The sequence below is a fragment of the Tetrao urogallus genome (genome assembly GCF_951394365.1).
Source record: "Tetrao urogallus genome assembly, chromosome: 1".
NCBI lineage: Eukaryota > Metazoa > Chordata > Aves > Galliformes > Phasianidae > Tetrao > Tetrao urogallus.
This window is the reverse complement of record NC_136813.1, coordinates 179,094,311-179,117,821: the sequence shown is the minus strand read 5'-3', so window position 1 is coordinate 179,117,821 and position 23,511 is coordinate 179,094,311. Positions and strand designations below refer to the sequence as shown.

Here is a 23,511-nt window from a genome sequence, read left to right as displayed (position 1 = left end):
AAAGAGAAAAAAAATATGATTTTCTTGGCATATTTTGACCTGTTTGTCATCACGTAGTGAAAATGAAAAGGTTTCACTGCAAATATTGAATCTAATGGTGCACAACTGCTCTAAACATTAAATTATTATTGAAGCAGAAGTTTTCTAAAGTATACTTGAAATTGGATTTGTTGAAGAGCATAAGTAATTCTAAAGTAATTCTGTACTTCTGTGATGCTATAAAGTGGATTGCACTGATTTCATTTAATTTGAATGTATGTGTATAAATATGTAACACAGAGTACATGTAATTTCACTGTAGTTGAGGTGGATGTAGCTCACTCAGAGAATGCAAGTATGGATATAGAGGAATAAATTGTAATATTTTCTGTAGCTTGTGATATGGAAAGTAGGCTATTGTCTCTGGGCCAGTAGACGTCCTTTTTAGTTAAAGCAAACATACGTTTCTATGGCAATAAAAGCAAATTTGAAATGTAGGTGGTTCTGACTGTTGCTAGTCTAAAATAAAGGTGACAGTTGCAGAATAGCTCATTTCATAGCCAAAGGAAAATAAGATTTCTATTAAGGAAAAATAGCCCTATACTTAATTAAAAAAAAAAAAATTGGAATTATAAGGTCTTTCTGGTATTTATTACTTCCCCCTTTATATTCTCCTTCCTTCTTTTCACTGTCTATGAAAAATGGGATTCTGCATATAAATGCTAAGATTTAAACTTTAATGCTGATTCATGTTACCTTTGCGTCTTTTGGGACTTCAAATTGTTTAGACATCAAATTTTTTAAGCAATGATAATGTTTAGTAGCTCCCAGAGACAAAAGGCATAAGAGTCTTATAAAAGAAGATAAATTAAAGCAGTATTTACCAAAGCACCAGATTGGTAGGGTTGGTAGGGGATAACAGGCTGCAAATAAATCGATTTGCATTTAGTGAAGAGTGTTTATCCTACTCTAATTGCAGTGCAGGGCAACAATGGAAGAGGTCTGAGGCACCATTTTGTCTCCAGATTGGATTGTTTAAAGCTTGACATGCCTCAAAGCCCTTGGAAGCATGTTCCCAGAGGATTGCTCCATTGTAGAATACCCAAATAGCACCTATTCAAGAATGAGCAGCCTCAAATTAATCATCATGCCCCCATCTGTCTCAGCTGCTATCCGTCAAGATGTTTAATTTTTCGTCTCTAAGTCTTCTCAAAATCCATAGGACAAAATATACGAGTATGAGGATTAAATAGATGTGACATTTTTTCTCTTTATTTTTTTTAAAGGACAGAGTGTAGACACTCTATTTCATATTCAAGATGAAGTCAAAACTTGCTGTTATTTAAGCATAGTGTGTGCATACATAAAAACCACATGATGGCTGGTCATTCATACACCAATTTGTTGTGCCATGCCCCTATCAGACACTGACCTTGACAAACACCAGCAATGCTTGTGTGCACTTGGCAGGATGGGAACATCTGACACCAACTTGAGGCTGAAACTGGATCATTCTGAGATCTTAATCATCTAAAAGACTTTATGAAATCTTCTTTTGCTGCAACAGACAAGATTTTCTTAGTTGTGACCTTCAGAATACTTAATGTGTAAACAACAACTTTAATTTGTAGTTTCTGGTTCTTATTTCTTTCACTGCAGTGGATGCTCATTTGGTTGTCCTTGGTAATTCATTTAATTAGTGTTAACTACTTGGTGTCAAAGGCAATGTATATAGTGAAAATACAGTGAATATCATGAAAACATGTAGTGGAGACCTAAAGAAAGAGCTTTAGGTATCTGGGCTGTCAGTAGACCATGAATCTGTTGGTACTTTATTAGAGAAATCTGCCCAGTTTTATATAAATGTGTGTAAATATAACAAATTATGGCTGGTGAGTAATGTGGTGTGTCTAGGAGTAATATACGTCCTGCAGCGCTGCATTTTAATGATATTGTTTTAAAATATTCCTTGACATAAAGTGTTAGTTTATGTAAATCACTGAGATAAACAAAAAAGATACATTTTAAAATGTAGCTTAAATTTATTCTATATTTAATGCAAGTATAGCCCAAGCTGGCAGCATTATGAAGGAGTTATGGTGTTGGGTGGGGTTTTTCGTTGTTAGTTTTTTTTAGTACTTTGAGGCAAATACTTGTGTTTTACGAATTTGAGAAGTCATTGCTCAATTTAGCATTCTGTTCTCATCCAAGAAACATTCCCTACCATCTGCAGCCTTTGTGCTCTGTGAGGTACAAATACCTGCTGTGCATAGCGCTCTGGCCAACCCCAGAAATGTGCCTGCTGGAGGTCACAGTGTTCCCTCTACAGGTGCAGGTGGGTCCTTGAAAACACAAACTCGGGAGGACCATCATGGATGCAGCTGCAGTTTCTTAGGCAGGGTAATTTGTGCTGGGTACACTGGGAGATCGTACATTGCAAAAATACTTTAAAATAAGGACTTCTAATGTGCTCTGAATTGGGTGGTTTTTTTTCCTTCTTATCTGTAAAAAGTTTTTAGAATCCAATGAGAGTTATTCTGAAATGCAGTTTTAATAAGATTGCTCTTTTCTGCCCTGCTGATAAGCTTTTATTCCTTTTTGCTCTATCTCTAGCAGAGAGAAAATAACCTGTAAAAACTCTTACATGCCTTCCAAATTTTTGATAGGAACCTCATGAAGAGCTGTCTTCAATTTTAGTATAGCAGTTTCAAAGTAATTTTCATTTATCATGACTTTGATAATTTAAAGAAATCCTCTCTTCCTTCCATGTCTCTTTAAGTGTATTAATTCTGTTTGGTAATAAAATTTCTCCCTTGTGTTCTCAGTGTTTGCAGATTTGAATACTGTTTTTTTCTGATGTCAGTGTTAGACCTAACTTTTGCTTACATTTACCAATAATGATATTGAGACATAAATATTATATTAGACAGATTGGTAGCCAGTTCTAATTGTTAGATTTCCAACAACTGTTGGAAACTGCTAATCAATTTTGGTTAAACCCTGCACAACATCCAACTCAGAAGTGTAGTATTTTGTTGCTATGGTGATGAGCACAGTCGTTTTTTCAAGATTCCTTCCAGCAGCTTACAATAATTGAAATAGCTACAATGAGAAAAATATCATCTACAATCTGAGTTCCGTTGAGGGTATAAACCTTCAATGACAGAACTATTTTTACTGTAGGTTGCTGTTAGGACCTGAGATGTAGTAATGCCTCACCTAAATTTTACCTGTAGGATAAACTTGGACTTTTTGTGGTGTGTGTTCTTTTTGTTTTTTTTTTTGTCTAGTGATTCATTCTTCTGTATTGATCTTCAGAAATAGCTTGTGTAAGTTGCGTATGTTTGTTATATTCCTTAGTAAAAATGTTCAGAGCCATCTATTGCTGCAGTATCTGAACTACTCCTGTGGTTACGTATCAGCAAACATCTTGTGTGCTTGGTAAAACAGCTTGTAATTTCAGGTTAGTGGTGAGCGTGGGAATAAGAAAATTTTGCTTTTCTTTATATTTTTTTAAACAAAACAACACAACAAGCAGAAAAAAAAACCCAACAACACAAGTAAACAAAAATTCCATCTATTGTTGACCTGTAAAAATTGCGATGTGTTCTTCACTGTTGGGAAGCACAGCATGGAACTAAACTCGACGAAAGCTCAAGCAAACTACTTTCTACTCCTTTCCTCCATTTGAAGTTGTTGGGGCAAGGGCACACTAAATGTTCTGGAAATAAAGGCTTCAGTTCTTCAGTTCCTTGCATAGCTCTCCCACTATGAGGATTCTGTCAAGGTCACCCCACTGTTGCTCAGAATAAATGGTTGAGGTGGCTGATGGAATTTCTGGTAGAGCTGAGAATAGACCCAAGGCATCAAGTTCTTTTACTGCTGCACCTTTCTGAGGCACAGTATAGTTCCCATACTGCATCCACCACTTGTGAAATGTGCTTCTGCCATTTACTGTTCAGTTTGTTACTTGGCATCTTCTAGTGATAATAAACCTGCTGCTAGAGGATTATTCTTGTCTCATTTGCTAAAGGTATGTACGGACCCAAGTGACTGCAGACAGATGGTTGCACAATCTTTTTAATTACCAGAATACAAGTGTTGGTAATACCAAAAGAACATTCAGCAGTAATATTAGAAGAGCACACATAAGCAAAGAGAAGCATTCACACACTGGTGGGAATGAAATAATTAAATTGTCCGTAGATCTACTGGCTTGTTTTTTCACGTAGTACCGTGAACCCAATCATGATTCAACAACAGCAAACAGAAAATGTCTAGGGAGCAGTAGAAGAGCATGAACATGTATGATGTTTTATCAAGTACCAAGCACTCTTCCAGTTTCTGATCATTTCAGGTTTATTGTCCATGAAATTGGTCTCCCCATGCACAATTTTATTATGTTGTGCATAGTTAAACTTCAACCATAGATTAACTATAGGGTGACATATAAATGATGATTTTAATTCTGTTGCTTTTTGTTTTAATCTGAGTTTTCTTTTAGCTTTTCATCAGATGTTCCTACGTATTTAGATGTGTGGGCTTTGTGTGTGGGCTTTTTTGGTTTTGGCTTTATTTGTTATTGTTTTTATGACAAGAACTAAGTGTTCTGAAAGTTTACAGAAAACTAATTCAGTTTCCTGAACTGAACTTTTTAGGATTTGACTACTTTTTGTTGATGAAATTCTTTAGCTTTTTACAGAAAAGACAGTTCTTGCTTCCCAGGTTTTCAACCTGAATTAGGAAATGTCCATACATTGAAAGTGTGCACCTCTTGATTTCTAACTGTTTTCAACTCCTTAATGTAATGAAGTTCAACTATTACTCCTTTGCAGAGAGAGAACAAGCAAGGGATTTGCCTTGATTTTGAAGGTGCAAAGCAGCGATGATGCTGTAGAACAGGAACTGTTACAGAAATTCTTCTTGCCTGGTGCTCTCAGCAAGCTTGGAGTGGTGTCTTGCTTTTTCTCCTGAGCTTTTTAGAAACACAACACATCACCTGAACTTGTTCCTGTGCCCTTGTGCAAGCTGAGCTGCTGTGTGCAGACACAGTGATCCTCTCACAGTCTCTTTAAAAATTGATGCTAAGCAACACAAACAAAAACCTTGGAAAATATCACCCAAAAAAATGGAACCGGGTGGCAAACCGGGGCAGTGCATCCCCAAAGACAGATGTGGACAGACAATCCACATGCATTACATCTTGCATGATTCAAAGGCGAAGCATCCATCTGTATGAGCTAGAGCTTTCTAGTCCAAGCAGCAGTCACAAATTGATCCCTGAGGATTTTTTTTGAAGTATGGACCTCCTGAAAAATGAGCTGTGAGCAATGCTTGTTCTCCCGAAGCTTTTTGTTGGTTGTTATTTTCTTCATTTTCTTAACCTGTTTTTATTACTTTTTGAGATCTGCAATTGTCTTTTGATTTCCCTAATTCTTATAATACCACATGGGGATAGATGCTTCTTGTTTTTTCTATTATAATGCTGTTTCAATAGCAATGGCTAATGAATTGGTATCCACCAGGAATACTTAGGAAAAATTGAACAGAGACTTGCTGCTCACAGCTGCAGGTTTTGCAGTACTTGAGGGAAATCAAGATTGAAATTTTGGCCATGTTTACTTTTGGTCTGTATCTGTCTTGTCAGCTAGCTTTAAATGAATTTTCTTTTCTTTTATAGCCAGTTTACTAAAGTTGTCACATCCAGAAAGATGCAATGTCTTGTGAGCTAGTCCATGGGAGAAAATATCCTAAATTTTGCCTATATGATAGCAAGAAGCAGCAGCTGTCTCTAGGGTTAGGGCAGCTATTTTGTACTTTGTGATGCTGCTATTCCACTGGTTGGCATTTTCAGTAGTTTCCATGAATGTAGTGCATTTGAGTGTAACACAGTGGTGCCTCTCAGCAGTATCCCACATGGAGCCCATGTACTTTCCAAAGAATCCACTTGGATGCTTTGTACATGCACTGAAGATCACCACACTGAGATGAAAAACAAAGCTGGGTTAGTAAAGCCACAGCAGAAACTTACCCAGTAATTCTGAGAATCTCAAATATTGATGGGAACAACCAGACTGGGAAAAAGACCCATGAGAAAGAAAGAGGAAGTACTTTCTTGTTAGATCTGGACTTGTGCAAGGCCTTAGACATGGTCCTGTACCACATCCTTATCTAAATTAGAAAAATATAGATCTGACATTTGGACTATTATGTGGCTAAAGAATTATGGATGGTCACAGCCAGAGGGTTGTGTCCCAAGAGGATGGTGGTCATTATTGATTTTCTGTTTTTTTTGTTTTGTCTTGTTTCCCTTGAGGATGTGCATCTGTATAGATTCCAGGTGGAATTTACATTTTTCCAATTCTTGAAACTGAGTGTGCCCAGTGAATATAAGAAGGGTTGTTTTAAAACAGGTTCTTTGGACTTTTTCTTCTGCTTTATATGTACAGCATGAAGTGCACTTTAAGGTGCAGTTGAAATATTTATGAAGTTGATTCTGAAAAGTCTTGCATGATTCGCTTTTATTCTGGTTTCAAACCAGTTACATCGTTGTTCTCAAGAAAAGCATGAACAAGCAAAAATTAAATAAACATTTGTTCTACTTTTATTAACTGAAAAGTAGTTGTCATGCTGTAACTCATTTCTTTTCTTCTGCTCTTTGGTATCTACAAGTCTTTGAGACTTTCCTTCCGTCTGATACCAAATAGCGACAGCTTTCGCTTTTCATATCAGTGCCAGATTAATGAGTTTATTATCTCTTAAAATATTTCTTTCCAAGCTTGTAAAATAAAGAGAGATGTTGGAGATCCAGATGTAAGAAATTACAGTGTGTGCACTGTTTCCACTTGGCCCTTCTGATGGGATGTCACTAGGAGGTCTAAGTTACCAACAAGCGTTATAAAGTAAACACCTGGATTTTGGGAGGAACGAAATACAGGTAGGATGTGGTGTGAGGAAGTCTGTTAGGGGACCTGGCTTAAAGTATGAAATCGGGTAACAAACTGAGCACCGTGATTGGTGCTGTAGAGCTTTGTGGAAGGTTGAGTGTCACCTTGTGCAGAGAAAGGGGCCCTTTGGTGTACATTTTGTATGCTGCTGATCTGGAATGGTTACTCGAATATTGATGTCACTTTCCTACAAGGCACTGTGTGTTTTTGCTGTTGTTGTGTCACATCAGCTGCTTTTGAGAGCTTCTCCCCACCCAAAGCCTGGGAAGATGATGCGTGTCACGTAGGTGACATTTCTGATCACTGCTTTTGTCCACTGAGAGTAGGAAAGCTTCCCATTTCAAATCAATGCCATGGCAATGCTATCTATCAAGATGTGACTTCTAAAGCAAAATACTGCTCTTCTCCATCACAGGATTGAGTTGCTGTCCTTTACTGCAGGAGGCCAGAGTTTAAAATCACAATTCCTGTATTGTAGCAGAATGAGGTGACATTGCTTTAATTTCTTCTTAGGCTTAGCCCTTAGGCTCATGGGTTGGTTTACAGAGTGACTGCCTGATGAATCACTTCTTCTGTTAGGGCAGCATGTGCTGATCCCTGAGCTGGGGTGTGTGTGGATTCATGCCTCTGGGTCTGTTTTCTGCCAAGCCACTTCCCCCCAGCTCCTTCTGTAGGGACTGTGTCTATTTTTTGATAGAAGTTCGTGGTGTTTCTTTAGAGGCTTGCTGGGCCCCCCAGAATGGCTGTTGGCTGTGCCCTGATGTGTTTTCAGGGGAGGGGAGAGGTCTGTTGCATTTCTGGGGCACAAGCAAGTTTTTTCTCCTAACCCCCACATCTGTAGATGGCAGTAAATAGCTTTCTTTGAAACTGCCTCTTTGAGAAGTTGTGTGTTTTTTTTCTTTTACCTAGAATCACAACCCCAGCTTTCTGCTTTCCTTCTTCCCAACTTCCTCTTGCCTCTTGCTCAGCTTCTTTATAAGTCTTAGGATTTTTTCTTAACACTGCAAAGTTAGGTTCGACATCAAAAAGAATGGAAAAGTGTGCTGTCTTCTCCCACAGATCACAGAGATCCTTTCCTGTGGGCTCCCCTTGTGACCAAAGGGTCTGTCCAAGGAAGTGGCATTATTGAAAAGCAGAACGTCAGGAGCAATTAGTATGTGATGTACAACATAAAATAAAAACCTGCTTATTAAAGCTTTCCATATCCCTGTTGACAGATTTATTTTAAAATCCCATATACTCTTCCTTTTGGTTATCCTGAAAATCAAGTAGGCAAGCAGAGGACTTAGGACACGACCATCTGTCAGAGCCTGTCTTTACTGTGCCCCTGCAACACCAGCACACACATTTTCTATTAGTACTTAGCTTGTGTAGTAAAAAGATATACAGCCATACTGGAGGCAGTAAAACTTTGGAATTCCATTGTAAAAACAAAACAACAACAACAAAAAAAACACCACTGGAAAAAAACACCTTTTGTTTCTTGCCAAAGGCTATTAACGATAACAGACAAAGAACTTGGTTGACTGCCAGGTTTTAGGTTGACCTTGCAAAACTAGTAATGGGAGAGTAAGGAAAAAGGAAGAAGTCTCAAGCCCATATAGACATGCAGCATAATGTATTTCATTGAGCTAGCATTACTAAATATGGAGTTAATTTTGTCCTATACTTCAAAATTAATTTGTAATAGAACCTAACAGTTTGGAAGAACAGCTTATTATTATTGCTTTTTCCCTTGTTTTACGTAGAACCATTCCAGTTGCTGTCAACTACTAAAAGATGCACTGGCTGCATCTGCATTTGCATTTTGGCTGGAACAGTGGTGTAGCTCTGCAGTGAGTCTCTGCTCATCTCCTGCCATTGCTCCACGTAGTGTTTGTTCAGATCACCCAGGAGCATTAGTGCCCATGGAATTAAGAAATGCCTTCAGTGGAAACAAAACCAGAGGTCTGCTCCAGGGATGCCCTCAATGTTCTGTGACCCTCATGGAGGTGTGAAGGTTGAAACCACTGGCCTCTCTCACACAATGGCTTCTAACAGCCTAGCTGTGATAGTACTCTGCCTCAGGGACTGACTAAATCCAGGCTGACAGAAAATCTTCACATCATTTGTTGTGCACATTGAGAGACCTCAACTTCAAACTGCTTCAGCCTGGTGGCCCCAGTCTACTGCATTCCATAGGCTGCCCAGATGCATATGGTCACGCTGCTTCTTAAACCATGAGCTGCCTCACGGAATTCATTTTCTTTATAAACGAGAGCATGTTGTATAACCGTGCACAGGCATATTGTTAACTTTTATAGATAACTGGAGGTGGTAGGGTTGCATGTAGTCTCCTCTGCCAGTCAAAGTTTGCACTTCTCTGAGGAGGGAAGGGCTTTGTGGTATTTTATCTTCTTCAGGAAATTACTTTTCCTTATGGCGATAATTTTATCTCACAGCTGCCATGCCGTGGCCAAACTTTTCACCCCAAGTCTTGCAGCTTACACAGATACACATGCTACCTGTCTTGGCATTTACTGTATTTGGTCTCAAACATACACCATTCCCTTCTGATGAGTGTTAGGTGCTTGAATGATAATTCCTTAATGCATTCATAGGCTGGTAATTACACTTTGCAAAATGCTTATGGAACTTCCAACTACAGGCATGCTTTGGTTTTTCCTTCTCTATCAGTGTGTCCGTGAAAACTGACCGTTGTCTCACGCATAGTGCCCTAATGGTCTCCAAAATGGAAGTGTTTTACTGCTTCTCTGATTACCCAAAGACGTAGTGGGATTGTGAGCTCAGCAAAGCTGATATCATCTCTGTGTTGTGAAGTAGGTTTTCTATTATGTCTGACACTTATTTAATTTTATATTTTCTCCCAAGCACTGTTGTCAGATTCTTACGTCCACTGCCCACATTCTTCCATGATTGTCTGATTTATGTTCTTTTTGTACTGTGGTGCCCAAAACTGCACCCAGTGCTTGAGGTGAGCCCGCACCAGTGCAGCTACTTCTTAATTCTTCTAGACTTGGTCTAGAACTTTAGCAGACCAAAGTATTTGAATAGTGTGTACTAATAGCACTTTTCATGTGCAAGAACTAGACTGCGTGGGTTTTCTCTATATTTTATATTTGTATTGATTTTGCTATGTGTGTCCTGGTGGTGCTATTACTGCTAGTTCTATTTCTGTCCTTGATCTTTTGTATTTGAAAAAAATGAGCACTAACAAATGAAATTAGGAAGAAGCTGAGTGTAGCACGTTTCCATGCAGCATCTTTAAGGACAGCTGGGATGTTCTTGAGACAAGTTGCAGTCATGGATGTTTAGGTGCAGTAACATAGCTTTGGGGAGTTGGTGCTGTAAGCACTAACTGAAACCTCGCATTGGTCTCTTGATGTGCAGTAGCTTTCTTGGTGCCTTGTTCTTGTTTGGGAGAATGTTACTAGGCATTATTCTGTGATAAACTGTTTCCTTTACCACAGTGATGAATAATGCTCATCCTGGAGCGGGTGATCCAGAGAGGGTGTGATTCCTTGTGATGAGAACCCTCTGGGCACAAGGTGCTCTAACCAATCCTATTGCTCCCTTCTCTTTTTATTCTGAGAAAATAGCATTCTTGTAGCATTTATAATTGGTATTTTAACATTTTTGTTAGTGTCTATCACAAAAGACACGTCTCTGGAAACTGAAATGGCTCAGATCACTGCAGATGTCTGAGAGATGACCCTTCACTTAAGTGTGTGAAATAGCAGTTCTGATGTGCATTTCATCCACTCTTAATAGACCTGTTTTACTTGTGTAAAAACTTTCTTATATTAGGACAAGCAGTAAGTACAAGAAGCACTGTTTAAAAAGATGACATCTGTCCCAAGCTTGAACTTTCAACTTAACGTTCTAAAACAAATCAATATGGGAGTGGAAGAGAAAACTGAGATGAATCATAAATACCAGCTTTTATCTATCTTAGAAAATGAGAAAAAAATCTGTTAGTGTTTTCTGAATGATGTTTGTCATTTGTGCATTATCCTTTATTTCAGCTGATGAGCTAATTCACTGAGAGTCTAAAATCAGCATAAAGAACCAGTTGCTGAAATTCATAAGGAAACCTCAGAATCCCTGTATTCTTTTGAAAAATGGGCCTCAGGCTCCTGAATGATTTAATAAAATCTTGATGATCTTCCTTTCTAACTATAAGATCTGTGAGTTTTACAGGGGCAGTGAAGAGGTCTTTGTCCTACATGTTTTTATCACATGTAGCACATTAATAAAACAGTTAATTTACTACAATTTAGACTGATTTTATGTATATATGATTTTTTTTTGAAGGAAAAACCATGCCTGACATGGAAAGAGATATTAGCTGTAATCTTAACACTCCACTGGGTTTTCAATAACTTTTTAAAGAACCACTGCTTAAAATACTTTGTATGTATAAGGAAACTCCATATAAACATATTTAGGCAACGCCATTCTATCATCATTATGCTGAAAATGATCAGAGGGGTTTCAACTCAGTACAAGCTAAGCAGCTTTCAAATTTCATGTAATCCATAGTACGTGAGGGACTTTGAACTGTCTGTTATGTAATATTAATTCTATTCTTCCTAAAACCAGAGTCTTGACGTGACAAGCTGCCTTTTGCCTGCTGTTCCGTGTGGTATTATAGAGTGGTTTTTATGTTCTGTATACCTTTCCTCAGTGATTCAGTTGCAGCTGATGATACAGGATATCTGCTTGTCAGGTTTTGAAATTACTTTTAAAAACAAAAGCCAGACCCACAGTGTGTTCTCCTGTTAATCAGCAGGCAAAAAATACTGCAGCTGTACAAACTGTTTCACATAAATACAGCTACTTTTGTCTTACTGACCTTAGCAAGAATTACTCTTGAGAAACTCTCCGAAGTTTGTGCAGAAGGCAATTTCTTGTTAATTCTTGGAAGCCAATGAGACTTTTCTGTGAAGATACGTTAAGAACATTCTGTGCACCCTGCTGGATGCAATTTGTTGCTACCCCTGACAGCATTTATGAAACAAATGAGAAGAGGTTCCTTATCTGATTCTCCATAGGCTTTCTTCTTTGTACAAGTAGGAGTGAACTGCTTCCATTCTGCTTTTGCATAGGTGATGATGATTATATCAGATGCAAGATTGCCAAGAATCATACTTCATTGTGAAGTACTTTATTATGTCTGAAATTCCAGAGTGGCTCACACACACAAATTCACGGAGGCTGTATGTGAATCCTCCAGAAATTGGAGGATCTGAAAACTGTCATTACCATCAGCTTTTCATAATCTTCAATTCTCATGATAGAAACACTTCTTAAGACCTTAGCCCAGGAGATTGCTATCTGTTCTCTATGTCTTTAATTGCAATTTTCCAGTAGTCAGTGACAGTGCTAAAGCAGGTGGTTGGGTTGGGTTTGCTACTCAACTGAGATGTAACATGCAGAAGCAAAAAAAATTGCACGTGTTCTTTTTAAAATGAACAACTTAGGCTAATGTTATAAATATAAAAAGAAAAAAAAAGAAACAGGAGTTATTCAGGCCCCATGGGTGGTCTAAACTAAATGTGCTATTAATAAAGTAAACAAAGGAGTGAGCATGCAACAGATTGTAGCCAAAAGTTCCCACTGAGATTTTCACTGAGCTCCATTTTCTTTTTCTTTACACTAATTCTAATAATGTTCATTTTTTCATGGTTTTCACCTTTAAAAGCAGCAGCTTGTGGCAGGAACAGGGATAGTTCATTTGGAAATGGGGGTAGAGGGTAAGGCAGAAGAAAACAAAACAAATGCAACCACATTCTAAACTAACATCTTAGCAGAAAAATGTGCAGAAGGTGTAAGGCTTGAAGTGCTCTCTTCAGGAAACAGAATGCAATATCTGCGTGAGTGTTAATAGGGTAACAGCTGGAAGGATCAGCTTGAGAGTAGGTTACTGATTAGGTTGGAAGGAACTTGAGTCATCAGCTTTTTTGATGCTCTTTTCAGCAAATAAATAAATAAATCTTGAAATTTCCCTGACTGCAATTTCCTTTTAAGTGTCATTCCTCAACTTAAAAGAAAAAAAAAAAGCTTTCCAGTTCCGAACTGATAAACGCTCTGCACTGCCATTAGTTAGGTGATGAGGAGGGTGAAAAGAAGGAGCCTTTTGCTTCAAAGCACATTGCAGGCTGAGGGTATGCTAAAGTCAGCCTTAACACGTCCCACTTTGTTTCCAAGGCAGTTATTGTGCCAGGAGAAAGCACAACGAGGCCCTGATTTTCCTCTGTCTCAAGCCATTCTCCCACTGAAGAAGCAGGCAAACCTCCCCAGCTCCGCGCCCTGCTCAGGTTTTGGCAGGCAGTGGTCCAGCTCCTCAGTCATTGTCTCTCTTCAGTCATCGTGGCCGCTTCTCCCAGTGGCATCATGTGAATTGCTGCTGATCTCTGTATCCTGCTTTGCTGTGGTGTCTCCGGTTTGAAAGGAATTCATTACCATGGCTTCTCTTTTCTGTACAAAACGTGTCATACAGAGCCAAAACACACTACTTTTTTTGTTTTGCTTCCCCACATGCCACTGCTTGTCCTTTTCAAAGGCATTCTTAACTGCTGCTTTCTTTGTGCAAGTACTCAGTCACATAGATTTTCCATCACCAAAGCTCTGAATCAAAGAATGTGGTACTAAGGGAAAGATGGTATTCTTTTTCTTTTTACAGAAAGAAGAAAATTGTTTTGTTTTCATGATTCCCGAAAGACCAACCCTACTTTCTTGTCAAAACAACATGAGGAAAAAAAAAAATCTTTATTCTGAATAATTCTGTATGGATTAAAAAGATCATTTGAAGGGACTGTTTATTTGAAATCTGTATTTCCTGAGAAAAAAAAAAAAAAAACCTCTTTCTGTTTGAGTAGGCATGGAAAAACTCCTTGTATTTCCTCAAATCTCTGAAACTGAAAAGACTGTGTCTAAGTTACTGTTTTCTGCTAGAGCAAATTGTCTTGCTATACCGCTGGATGTATTTGCTTTGGAATATCAAAAATGGACTCAGACTCAGATGCAAGCTAGCAGAATTTTCTTGTCTTGTTCAATGGTTGACTGACATAAAAAAGAAAAAAGAGGAAAAGGTTCAAGCATCCTTTTGAGCTGTCTCCAAGAAATAGAAAACTCTGAGGTGAGGAGCTTCCTTTAGTGCTGCAAGTTATTCTTCTGGAGTTAGTGGAAGGGTCATAAAAATGTGGGGAAGAGCTTGGTATACAGGTGTAATGGTTTTGTATTTGTCCAGGATAAATACTCCAGTTTTAATCTCAAAACTACTTCTGATATTTTTTAATTTGGTAAATAAAAAAGGAAAAATGAATGAAGTTGATGCTCTCAGAAAATAGTATATGTAAGACTGGGAAAGAAAATGCTTGCTTTAGAATATCAGTCCTGTGCAGAAAACCTCAGTGAGCGCTGATTTAGGTGGAGTCACTTTCTCCAGACGATGCAGAAGATGCTGGGCTGGAAGTTGCCTTGCTGTAAGGAAAGCCAAATGAGAGGAGTGGTTCCCATGTCAGCCTTCCGCCATCCAGATCACCAGCCTGACATCCTTCCTTGTGCCACTCATGACACTAGGGCAGTTCTGGGAAGCTGTGTCTGGATGGAAGAGAAGGCATTGACTTAGGATAAGAGCAGCTTTGTAAAGCTTATCTGTAGAGTGAGCTGAAGTGATGCTGTACTGATGGGTAACTCTTCTTGCTTGGTAAGCTTGCTTTTGCAGGAACAGTCTTCTACAGTAAGAACACAAAATGTGGCAGCAACCCTATGTCGTCTTAAGCTGTTGCCACAAGCTGTCACCTTGGTTACTTGACAAATGGATATTTAAACCTGTAAATGGCTTTGGCACAGCACATTTGTTTTTTTTTGTTTTTTTTTTTTTTTTGAGCACAAGGCCAAACTCCCAAAATGTACTGTTTTTTCCCTTTTGCTTATCAGGTAAATATCTGGTTAGGTATAATAATTAGACCAAGCTCAGAAAAAGCTGATTAGAGCACAGCAATCCTTTGTGCAACGTCACCTTCTACATCCTTATCCTAGTATCCTTTTTCCCATTGCTCTTTATCTATTCCTGCCATTTTGCACTTTGGCTAGAACCACTTTGGCTGCCCTTTACTAAAGCGTATTGTGAACATTGGTAAACATATGCATTAAGGAAATTTACTTCAGCTAAAGTAATTATCTAAGCCACGGCATTAAAAAAAATTGAGCAAATCTAGTCTCATTAAATTAATGATGACATTAGTGGGTCTCATCTTTTTGACTTCATTTTTATTCATGGCTAGAAGAAAAACAAACATCTCAGTGATATCTCAAGTTCAAGTGTAGGAATGATAAAACAAGAGCAGGAAGGGAGAAGTATTATGGAGTCAAATATCTATTTTTTCCACTGCAAAATTTGCCAAATGTTAAATTTTATTTTTTGTGGTGCATCCTTTGCATCATCTGTTTCCCTTGATTTTGTTGTTTTGTGCCATTTTCCTCCATAGTAATAAATAAGAAGAAATGTAGCAGTTATCAAACCACTGAACTACAGTTTTAGCTTCCTGAAGTTGTATTTTCAGTGTAAAAATATGTTCAGGTTATTTTTTTTCATCCTTCAGTTTAGAACCATTTTCTGCTGTGGCCAATTATGATTTATTTGCCTGCAGTTGCGTAGTTTTAAGGTGTTTGTAATATATAAGCACAACAAAAAATGAGTAGCAGGGCTGAAGACAGGGAAACACAAAAATAGTATAAGGGTAGATAATTTTAAGAAAAAAAATAAAGCTCTTTCTGTTTTTAAAAACAGACGTCAAAAGTCATTTGGGTTTTTAGCTGAGTTTATAAAGCTTCTTTAATGCAGAGATAACAATTTCTTTTATGTCTATCAGTCAGTTTATTGGCTTGTAAATCTGAAGGCTGTGAATTTTATGAAAGAAAATCCTTGAATTTTGTGTATACCTATTCATTTATGCCATTGCTATGATGCAGATTTGTAGTGAAGCTTTTAAGTCTCCAGTATAAACAGTATTATCATTAGCATCATGAAATATGAAAAAAAATCAGTGCTTACTGAATTTAGCTGACAGAAAAGGTCAAGGCAGACATTAATATGTGGCCCTGGACTTTCTGCAGGGATACAATCTGCAGGCACACAAACTGCAGGCACACAATCCGATTTTTGCAATTAAGTTTTGCTGAGAGTTCATGGATCCCTCTGAGTTGCAAACCATTGTCTGGGAACAGCTGCTTTAATTTTGAGCTGTTCATTTTAATGTCTTCAATTGTTTTGTATGATGCTTTGTTATGAATAGGGTTTTATGTAACTTCCATCAAATATCAGATGGATCAAAAATTGTTAAAATCTTTGCATTAGTTCCATATGGCACTCTTGCCTCCTTTTCTGCTACAGTGAGCATTGCTGTTGATTCAAAATTCAAGACTTGAGCTTGATTGAGAACTTTGTAGGCATTTTATGGAGCAGATGCTCATAGGCATTCGGCACGGTGGGTTCATAAAGGATGCTGCAAAACCTGTTGTGGACAAAGCCTTGTAAGCCCAAAGCCTTCCTGCTCAGGTGGGATGCAGAGCATGAAGACTTGAGGTGGTGAATTAAGTTTGAGATAGTAGTGTTTTCCATTTGACTTGGAGTCCATGAGTGTTCTGGAGCTGAGGAGAGTTGCTAGCTAGCAGCAGTACTGCTTCTTCTTGTCCCTCTGCCAAGGAAATCTCACTTGGGCTACTCAGTCCTTTGGTGCCACACATCCTGCTTGAGAATATCTTACCTTGACTCTGGTTCTGTTTATCAGTGACTTACTTAGAGATGTGTTGAAGGTTGTGTTGTGGCCTTGTGGCAGAATAGGTACAGCTGTGTTCTGTCTGCATGCAATGTTACCTGGACACCAGCTGGAAAAAACGTCGTGCTAGATTTTGCTGTTAATGACAAAGAAGCAAAGCTAAGTGGTGACAAAAATCCTTTTTTTTTTCTTTCATGAAAATAACTCTTCCTCAGGCAAGTAGCTATGTATACAAATCGTTCTTCGCTAACAGACCTGTACAGCTTTTGGTTTTGAATCAGTGCATGTAATACTTCCTATACGGGGAGGGGGGGGGGTGTTGATGAAAATGTGAAACTATAGCCATAAAGTAAAGATTCTTTTCTCCACCAGCTATGACTTGCATTACTGTGGTTTTTTGTTATTTTTTTTGTTTGTTTGTTTTTATGGCAACTGTTATGACTTACATATAATGTCATCTATACGAGTTGTTCTGAGAGATATATCAGGTGTGATAAAATGTGTAACACCTAGAATATTTCACCAGAGTTTATTCTGGCCCAAACAATGCTGTGTGCAGAAATAAAATCAAGTAAATAATGGAGTAAAATAACTTATATTTTTGCTAGATTTCATATCATTTTCTGTATGAAATGTTTTTAGGACCCTTTAAAGTTCTCTGAGATACAGAGAAGAAAACTTTGTTTGCCAGGAATGTTTGGCTTTCTCTTCAGTGTGAAAGTATTGTCTGCTTTTTGAGCATAAACCAGCTACCAAGCGTATGGAAAAGGTTTAATTAATTTATGCTCCCTTTGCTGGCCTTAGAACTGTGCCACACAGATCTCTCCCACACCTTTAAAACCTGCAGTAATTTTATGGAAATTGAGAGAACATTGGTGGGAACTGGGAGAATGTTTCCATCTGGAAGATCCAGCGGCTCTGAGCAGTGCGTAATGGCATTTTTGAAGTAACCTTACAAAAACATTGGGAGCTTTAAGAAAAGAAACAAATAAGATATTTTGTGATAAGTGTGTGTACATTCAGTTTCAGCAGATGTGCAGTCTGTTGTATGGTATAGGGGAACCGTACATCTGCCATCCATAGAACTGTGCCCTGCATCCAAAAATTGTTTCGTGTTTTTGCCTGGTGCTTCATGACAATCATATTTGTAGTACAGTATGGAAAAGTAGAACTGAACTGATCAAGTGGTTCAAAAATAATTGAAATAGGCCAAGCTTGTGTGAAACTAAGGTGCAAGACCTGTTGTGCCTGGGAACATTGTTTTGTAGAGATCACTTAAGAACTATTACGTATTCTTTTTTTTTTATTTTTTATTTTTAAGCTGGACCTGTGATCTGCAGAATGCTAACATACCCTCCAACTCGAAGAGCCTTAATTGTGGGTTGTGGTCTGCAGATGTTTCAACAACTGTCAGGGATTAACACCGTCATGTATGTATCTGCTGCTTGCTTCTCTTTTAAAAATATATTAAAAAAAAAAAAAAAGGAAAAAAAAAAAGGGAGAAAAATTGGACCAGTTGTAGTTGGCCTTCTGGAGAAAATCTGAAATATGAGAAATTGAGTGTGAGAGCTGGAATGCTGGTTCTAAATCTGTATATTGATATATTTGGCATCTCAGCAAAGTGATGCAAGACGTTAGTATAAGGGTAAATGTTTATATAGACATGACATTGCAAACTACTCTGAGAGAGACATTAGTATATGTTTTAGTATATGCTGGGGTTTACAGTCCAAGCTATGCAAGCATAGATAAGAAGGTACTCTTATGACTTGCATTTGTGTGCAAATAAATCAAAATGCTGTGAGTATGAGACTGTTGACCATGCAAACAGAATGGAAAATTACTGTGAAGTGCTACAGAAGGTAAGATGCTAAGGGAAGAAACATTTGCCTTATCATATGTTCTATTATGTGTACAAAGACTCAGCAGATGCAGAGATGAAAAAGAATATATTGTGTTTCCTGATAAACTGTCAGCCCACGTGAGGAGTAGCTCATGATAAATGTACATTGCACAAGACCTACTTTAAGATGAAATTACAGCTGAGCTTCCCTTCAAGAGTAGCCATAACAATCATGATTTCTCTGTTACTTAAGAGGAATTCTAAAATACATTGCAGTAACATTTTATGGAGAGATTACATCTGAATGAGGAAGCTGGTTAAGAAATAGTTAAAAGGAAGAGCTTAAATAATAAAGCTTTTAGTGTATTGAGAGCCTCCGTATTAAATATTAAATATCTACCCTCTGTTATAAGGGGAAAAAAAAAACAAAAACAAATAGTACTGTTAAGCTGTGAAGAAGGGAAGTCCGAAATAGACTTTATAAAGAGTGACATTATAAAGTGGAAATTGTAACCCAGGGTGAGAAAGAAGAGAATGCACAACTGCTAAGTTATCTGTAAAAATCAGAAGGCACAGAAGGAGCTCTGAAGAAATCTTCAGGCACAGCAGAGGAAGCAACATAACAGGGTCTTTAGGTCCAGTATGGGTCAGGGCATGAGAACAGTAGCAGGAGATAAATCTTAAAGACCCTTGTTGCGTCTGTGTTGATTATGGAGGAAATATGAAAATTCCCACACTAGAGCTTACTTAAGATGCCTCACGTGTTCTGTTGCAAACTGTAGAGTTAGAAAAAGCAGATTAAAATGAATAATGAATTGTCTAGATTTAATCAGGGTGTGCTCAATAGGTCTGGACTATTTCAAATGCATAATAACAGAATTTGGAAACGTAACTTTCTCTGTCTGAAGCTCCAGTCCAGGAGGTTTTATTTCTCACCATACCAAAATTAAAACTGTCACAGAATCAAAGGAGGAGATGTGTTTATGAATATGAAAAACATATATACAGGGAAGATAAGATAATGAAGAAGAACCAGTGTGATTGTTGGATGCATTCTATAGATGGAAGTCTGATGGGTAGGAGAGTTGGTGGGCATGTGAGGACTGTGCCATACGATCCAACCACATTCATCCATGGCAGCCAGTTTCTTCAAGAAGTCACCTGGTCACAAAAGTAAGAAAATAATCCTCCTGGGTTAATAACTTTTTAGATAAGAAACAAAGAATAAGAAGAAAATGTCACAGTGGAGGAAAGTCCTGTGTAGAATCCTACAGGAATCTACTTGGAGATCTTTGCTCTCTGACATTTTTAACTTTATGAAGGAGGTTAAACAGCAAAAAACCAGCTTGTACTTATACACTATTCAGAAGGTTAATATCCCAAATCTGTGAAAATGAACTGTTGTGGGAAAATAACACAAAATGACAAGGGAAGTGGCAAAAGTGTTAATTTTACAATACTTTGCAGCAAAGCTTGCTGGGGAGAATTGTCTCGAGATCTTGAAGCTGAATATAATTCAATGTATAAACAACAATGATATTCATGATCAGTCTGTAATAGTTCAAACAGCTGTAGATATCGTTTTTTTTTTTTAAATATGGATAAACCAGGTTGTGTATGGGGAGATTGACACCTGTATTTGAACACGGTAGTCAGAACTCTGCAACTGGGAAAAGAAATAAGTTGAGAAGAAATGCACGTATACACATATAAAAGAAATACACATGTAAAATTATTAATGCTGTGCAAAAATTGGGAAGGTTATGGTTAGTAATTAATTCTTATATCAGTTTTGTTGACTTCTGGTTCTTACCTAACAGTAAAATAAACACAAGGAAACATTCTTTTCATACAAGACATAGTTACAGGATGGACCTCATTGCCATGGGATGTTAGATGTTATGGATTTCAAAAGTAGAAATAAATTTAGAAGTAATCAGAGAACTTGATATAATAAACATTATGTAACTATTAGTATAGTTTATATGGATGCAGCCTTTGGCCAAGGACAGTCTTTTTCACATGTTGTTTCTTGCTGCTTTGGGGATGTATTCCTAGGCCAGTTCCAAAACCTGACAGTTTACAAGGTTTGTGACTCTGCTAGGTTGACTCTGCTTATTTCAACCTTTGCATGTTTTAAAATCTCAAACTACTTCATCTGTAGGAGGTTTTGCAAATAGTTTAGAATTGACCTAATTTGCTTTTTGGATGTGTAGGTGGACAGAACTGCAATAAAACATTTCTGAATCCTGACTTTAAAACAAGAAAATGCCTATAATAAACACGTGAAGGCACTGTTGTTAAATGCCTGACTTGTAAACCACTTGCAATATCTAGTATTTTTTAACAATCTTGTATAAGAAAGTTTTTATTTATCAAGTATGCAAGATAAACATTCTCCTATGAAAGGATATTTTTCAAATACAAGTAAGCATCAGTCTATTAATGGTTTGCTTGCATAGAGTCTGATGATTGCTTTTTAATGCAGTAATTAAATGGTACCTTGTGGAACTGTCAGATTGTATTAATTTTTTAAAGAGTACGTTTCTCTCCCTAACATTTGGTTCTGTCATTCTGGGATTTCTGTTTTGTAGCAGCAGGAAAATGGAGCTTGTAGGGTTTCACTGTTTTGGCAAACTCAGTTACCAAAACCCATTGCTTGTAAAAAAATGTTTTGATGGTTGTTGTTTACTGTAACTTACTGGTGCTGCTGAATGTCCTCCTTGTATGCTGCAGGAGAAAGGTCTTACCATCCTGTTTTGCTGTTGCCTGCCTTTCCCTTGTAGAGCACTGAGCAGCCTGTACTTTGACCCTTTCTCCATACATATTCCCACAGCACACTTCTGCACTGTGAGCACTGAACCTGGTGGCACGCATGATGGGCCCCAGCTTCTTCTAATTTTTTAGCTTGGGACTTTCCATTTCTTCTGATGCAAAGGGATTTGTTAAATCTTGTATTTTAGAAAGGAATTCTCAGAGGAGTGAGTTTGTGTGGATCTTTAAAGCTAGTAAATAAATGAGTGTTAGTAATAGCGATAAAAAGTACAAAGCAGGAAAATTAAATGAAAGTATAAGGAAGAAAGTAGTTAAACAATAATTAAAAAGTATGGGTGTTAGAGGTAGGAAATTGTGTAGAGGAGTTTTTCAGAGGTCTAAAAATCATCATCAAGTGTCCCCAGGAGCAGGAGAGATCCTAAAAAGCAAGAAACAAACCCCAAAACACGGAGACAACAACAGTTGTCAACTCTTCAGCGTTTAAGGGTTCAGAAATCCCTTATCAAGTTTTTAACCAGAAAATATTCATCGGTTCTGAATCCAAGGAGGGTAACAAAGTCCATATGTAGTTGGATTTCTCTTGGGAATGGTGAAAGAAGAACTCAAAGAACATTGGTAAGAATTCTTGAAGACTCTTGCCACACCGCTGTGCAATAAGCTGATGTAGTTCCATATTGTGTCAGCCATGTATGCGCATATGTCATCCAACTTTGGGGAACCAGGAACTGTAGTCCTGGACAAGATGTTATTGAAATGGTGAGAACAGCATGCAGAGCAACCTCTGCATTGAGGGGGTGAATCTAGAAAAGACACAGAGAGTAAAAATAGGCTAAGGAGCGTGTGACTCTTATGGGAACAAATGCTAGCATGATAAATTTAGTCGTTAAAAGAATAAAGCTCAGTGACCTATTACTTTCACTCATTTTTCTTTTTTTTTTTTTTTCCCCCCTTAAGAACAAGATACCACAGCTGGAGGTGGTGCCTGAAGTAGAAAAAATGTTTCCTTTTTGTCAAAGCTTTTGCCTGTAAAAGATTAAGTCAGGCAATTTTAGGCAACCATTTCTAACACTTCTGCAAGCAGATCTGAAATAGTTCAGCTTTCCAGTTTCTTGTCATTCTGATATTTTCTCTTCTTGAAAACAGAAGCTCAACCTGATCTCCTTCTATGATCTAGTGACCCATCTGGTGGATGAAGGAAAGGCTGTTGATGTGGTCTACCTAGACTTCAGCAAAGCCTTTGACACTGTCTCCCACAGCATTCTCCTGCAGAAGCTGGCAGTCAGAGGCTTGGATGGGTACACTCTTGGCTGGGTAAGGAGCTGGCTGGAGGGCCGGGCGCAGAGAGTGGTGGTGAATGGAGTCAAATCCAGCTGGCGACCGGTCGTGAGTGGTGTTCCGCAGGGGTCGGTGCTGGGGCCTGTCCTCTTCAATATCTTTATAGATGACCTCGATGAGGGCATCGAGTGCACCCTCAGTAAATTCGCAGATGACACCAAATTGGCTGGAAGCGTGGATCTGCCTGGGGGTAGCGACGCCCTACAGAGGGATCTGGACAGGCTGGAGAGCTGGGCTGGAGCCAATGGGATGAGTTTCAACAAGGCCAAATGCCGGGTCCTGCACTTCGGCCACAACAACCCCAGGCGACGCTACAGGCTTGGGGCGGTGTGGCTGGAGGACTGCGTAGAGGAAATGGACCTGGGGTATTGATTGATGCTCGGCTGAACATGAGCCGACAGTGTGCCCAGGTGGCCAAGAAGGCCAATGGCATCCTGGCTTGCATCAGAAACAGTGTTGCAAGCAGGAGCAGAGAGGTGATTGTTCCCCTATATTCAGCACTCGTCAGGCCGCACCTCGAGTACTGTGTCCAGTTTTGGGCCCCTCACTGCAAGAAAGATATTGAGGCCCTGGAGCGTGTTCAAAGAAGGGCAACGAAGCTGGTGAGGGGTCTGGAGCACAGGCCATATGAGGAGAGGCTGAAGGAGCTGGGAATGTTCAGCCTGGAGAAGAGGAGGCTCAGGGGAGACCTTATTGCTCTCTATAACTTCCTGAAGGGAGGTTGTAGTGAGCTGGGGGTCGGCCTCTTCTCTCGTGTCATTAGTGATAGGACCAGGGGGAATGGTTTCAAGCTACGCCAGGGGAAATTCAGGCTGGACATGAGGAAGTATTACTTTTCAGAAAGGGT

At 38.6% G+C, this 23,511-nt stretch overlaps 1 protein-coding gene across 1 annotated transcript in view; it reads left to right on the top strand.

The window, feature by feature from the left end:
* The window catches only part of SLC2A13 (solute carrier family 2 member 13), a gene marked incomplete at both ends in the record, with an annotated part of 133,652 nt that overhangs the window by 44,514 nt on the left and 65,627 nt on the right, over positions 1–23,511 (top strand). Inside the window, one exon of the mRNA XM_079544480.1 lies at positions 18,033–18,141. Coding sequence (XP_079400606.1) covers positions 18,033–18,141 — 109 coding nt within the window. The remainder of the gene's footprint in view (positions 1–18,032; positions 18,142–23,511) is intronic.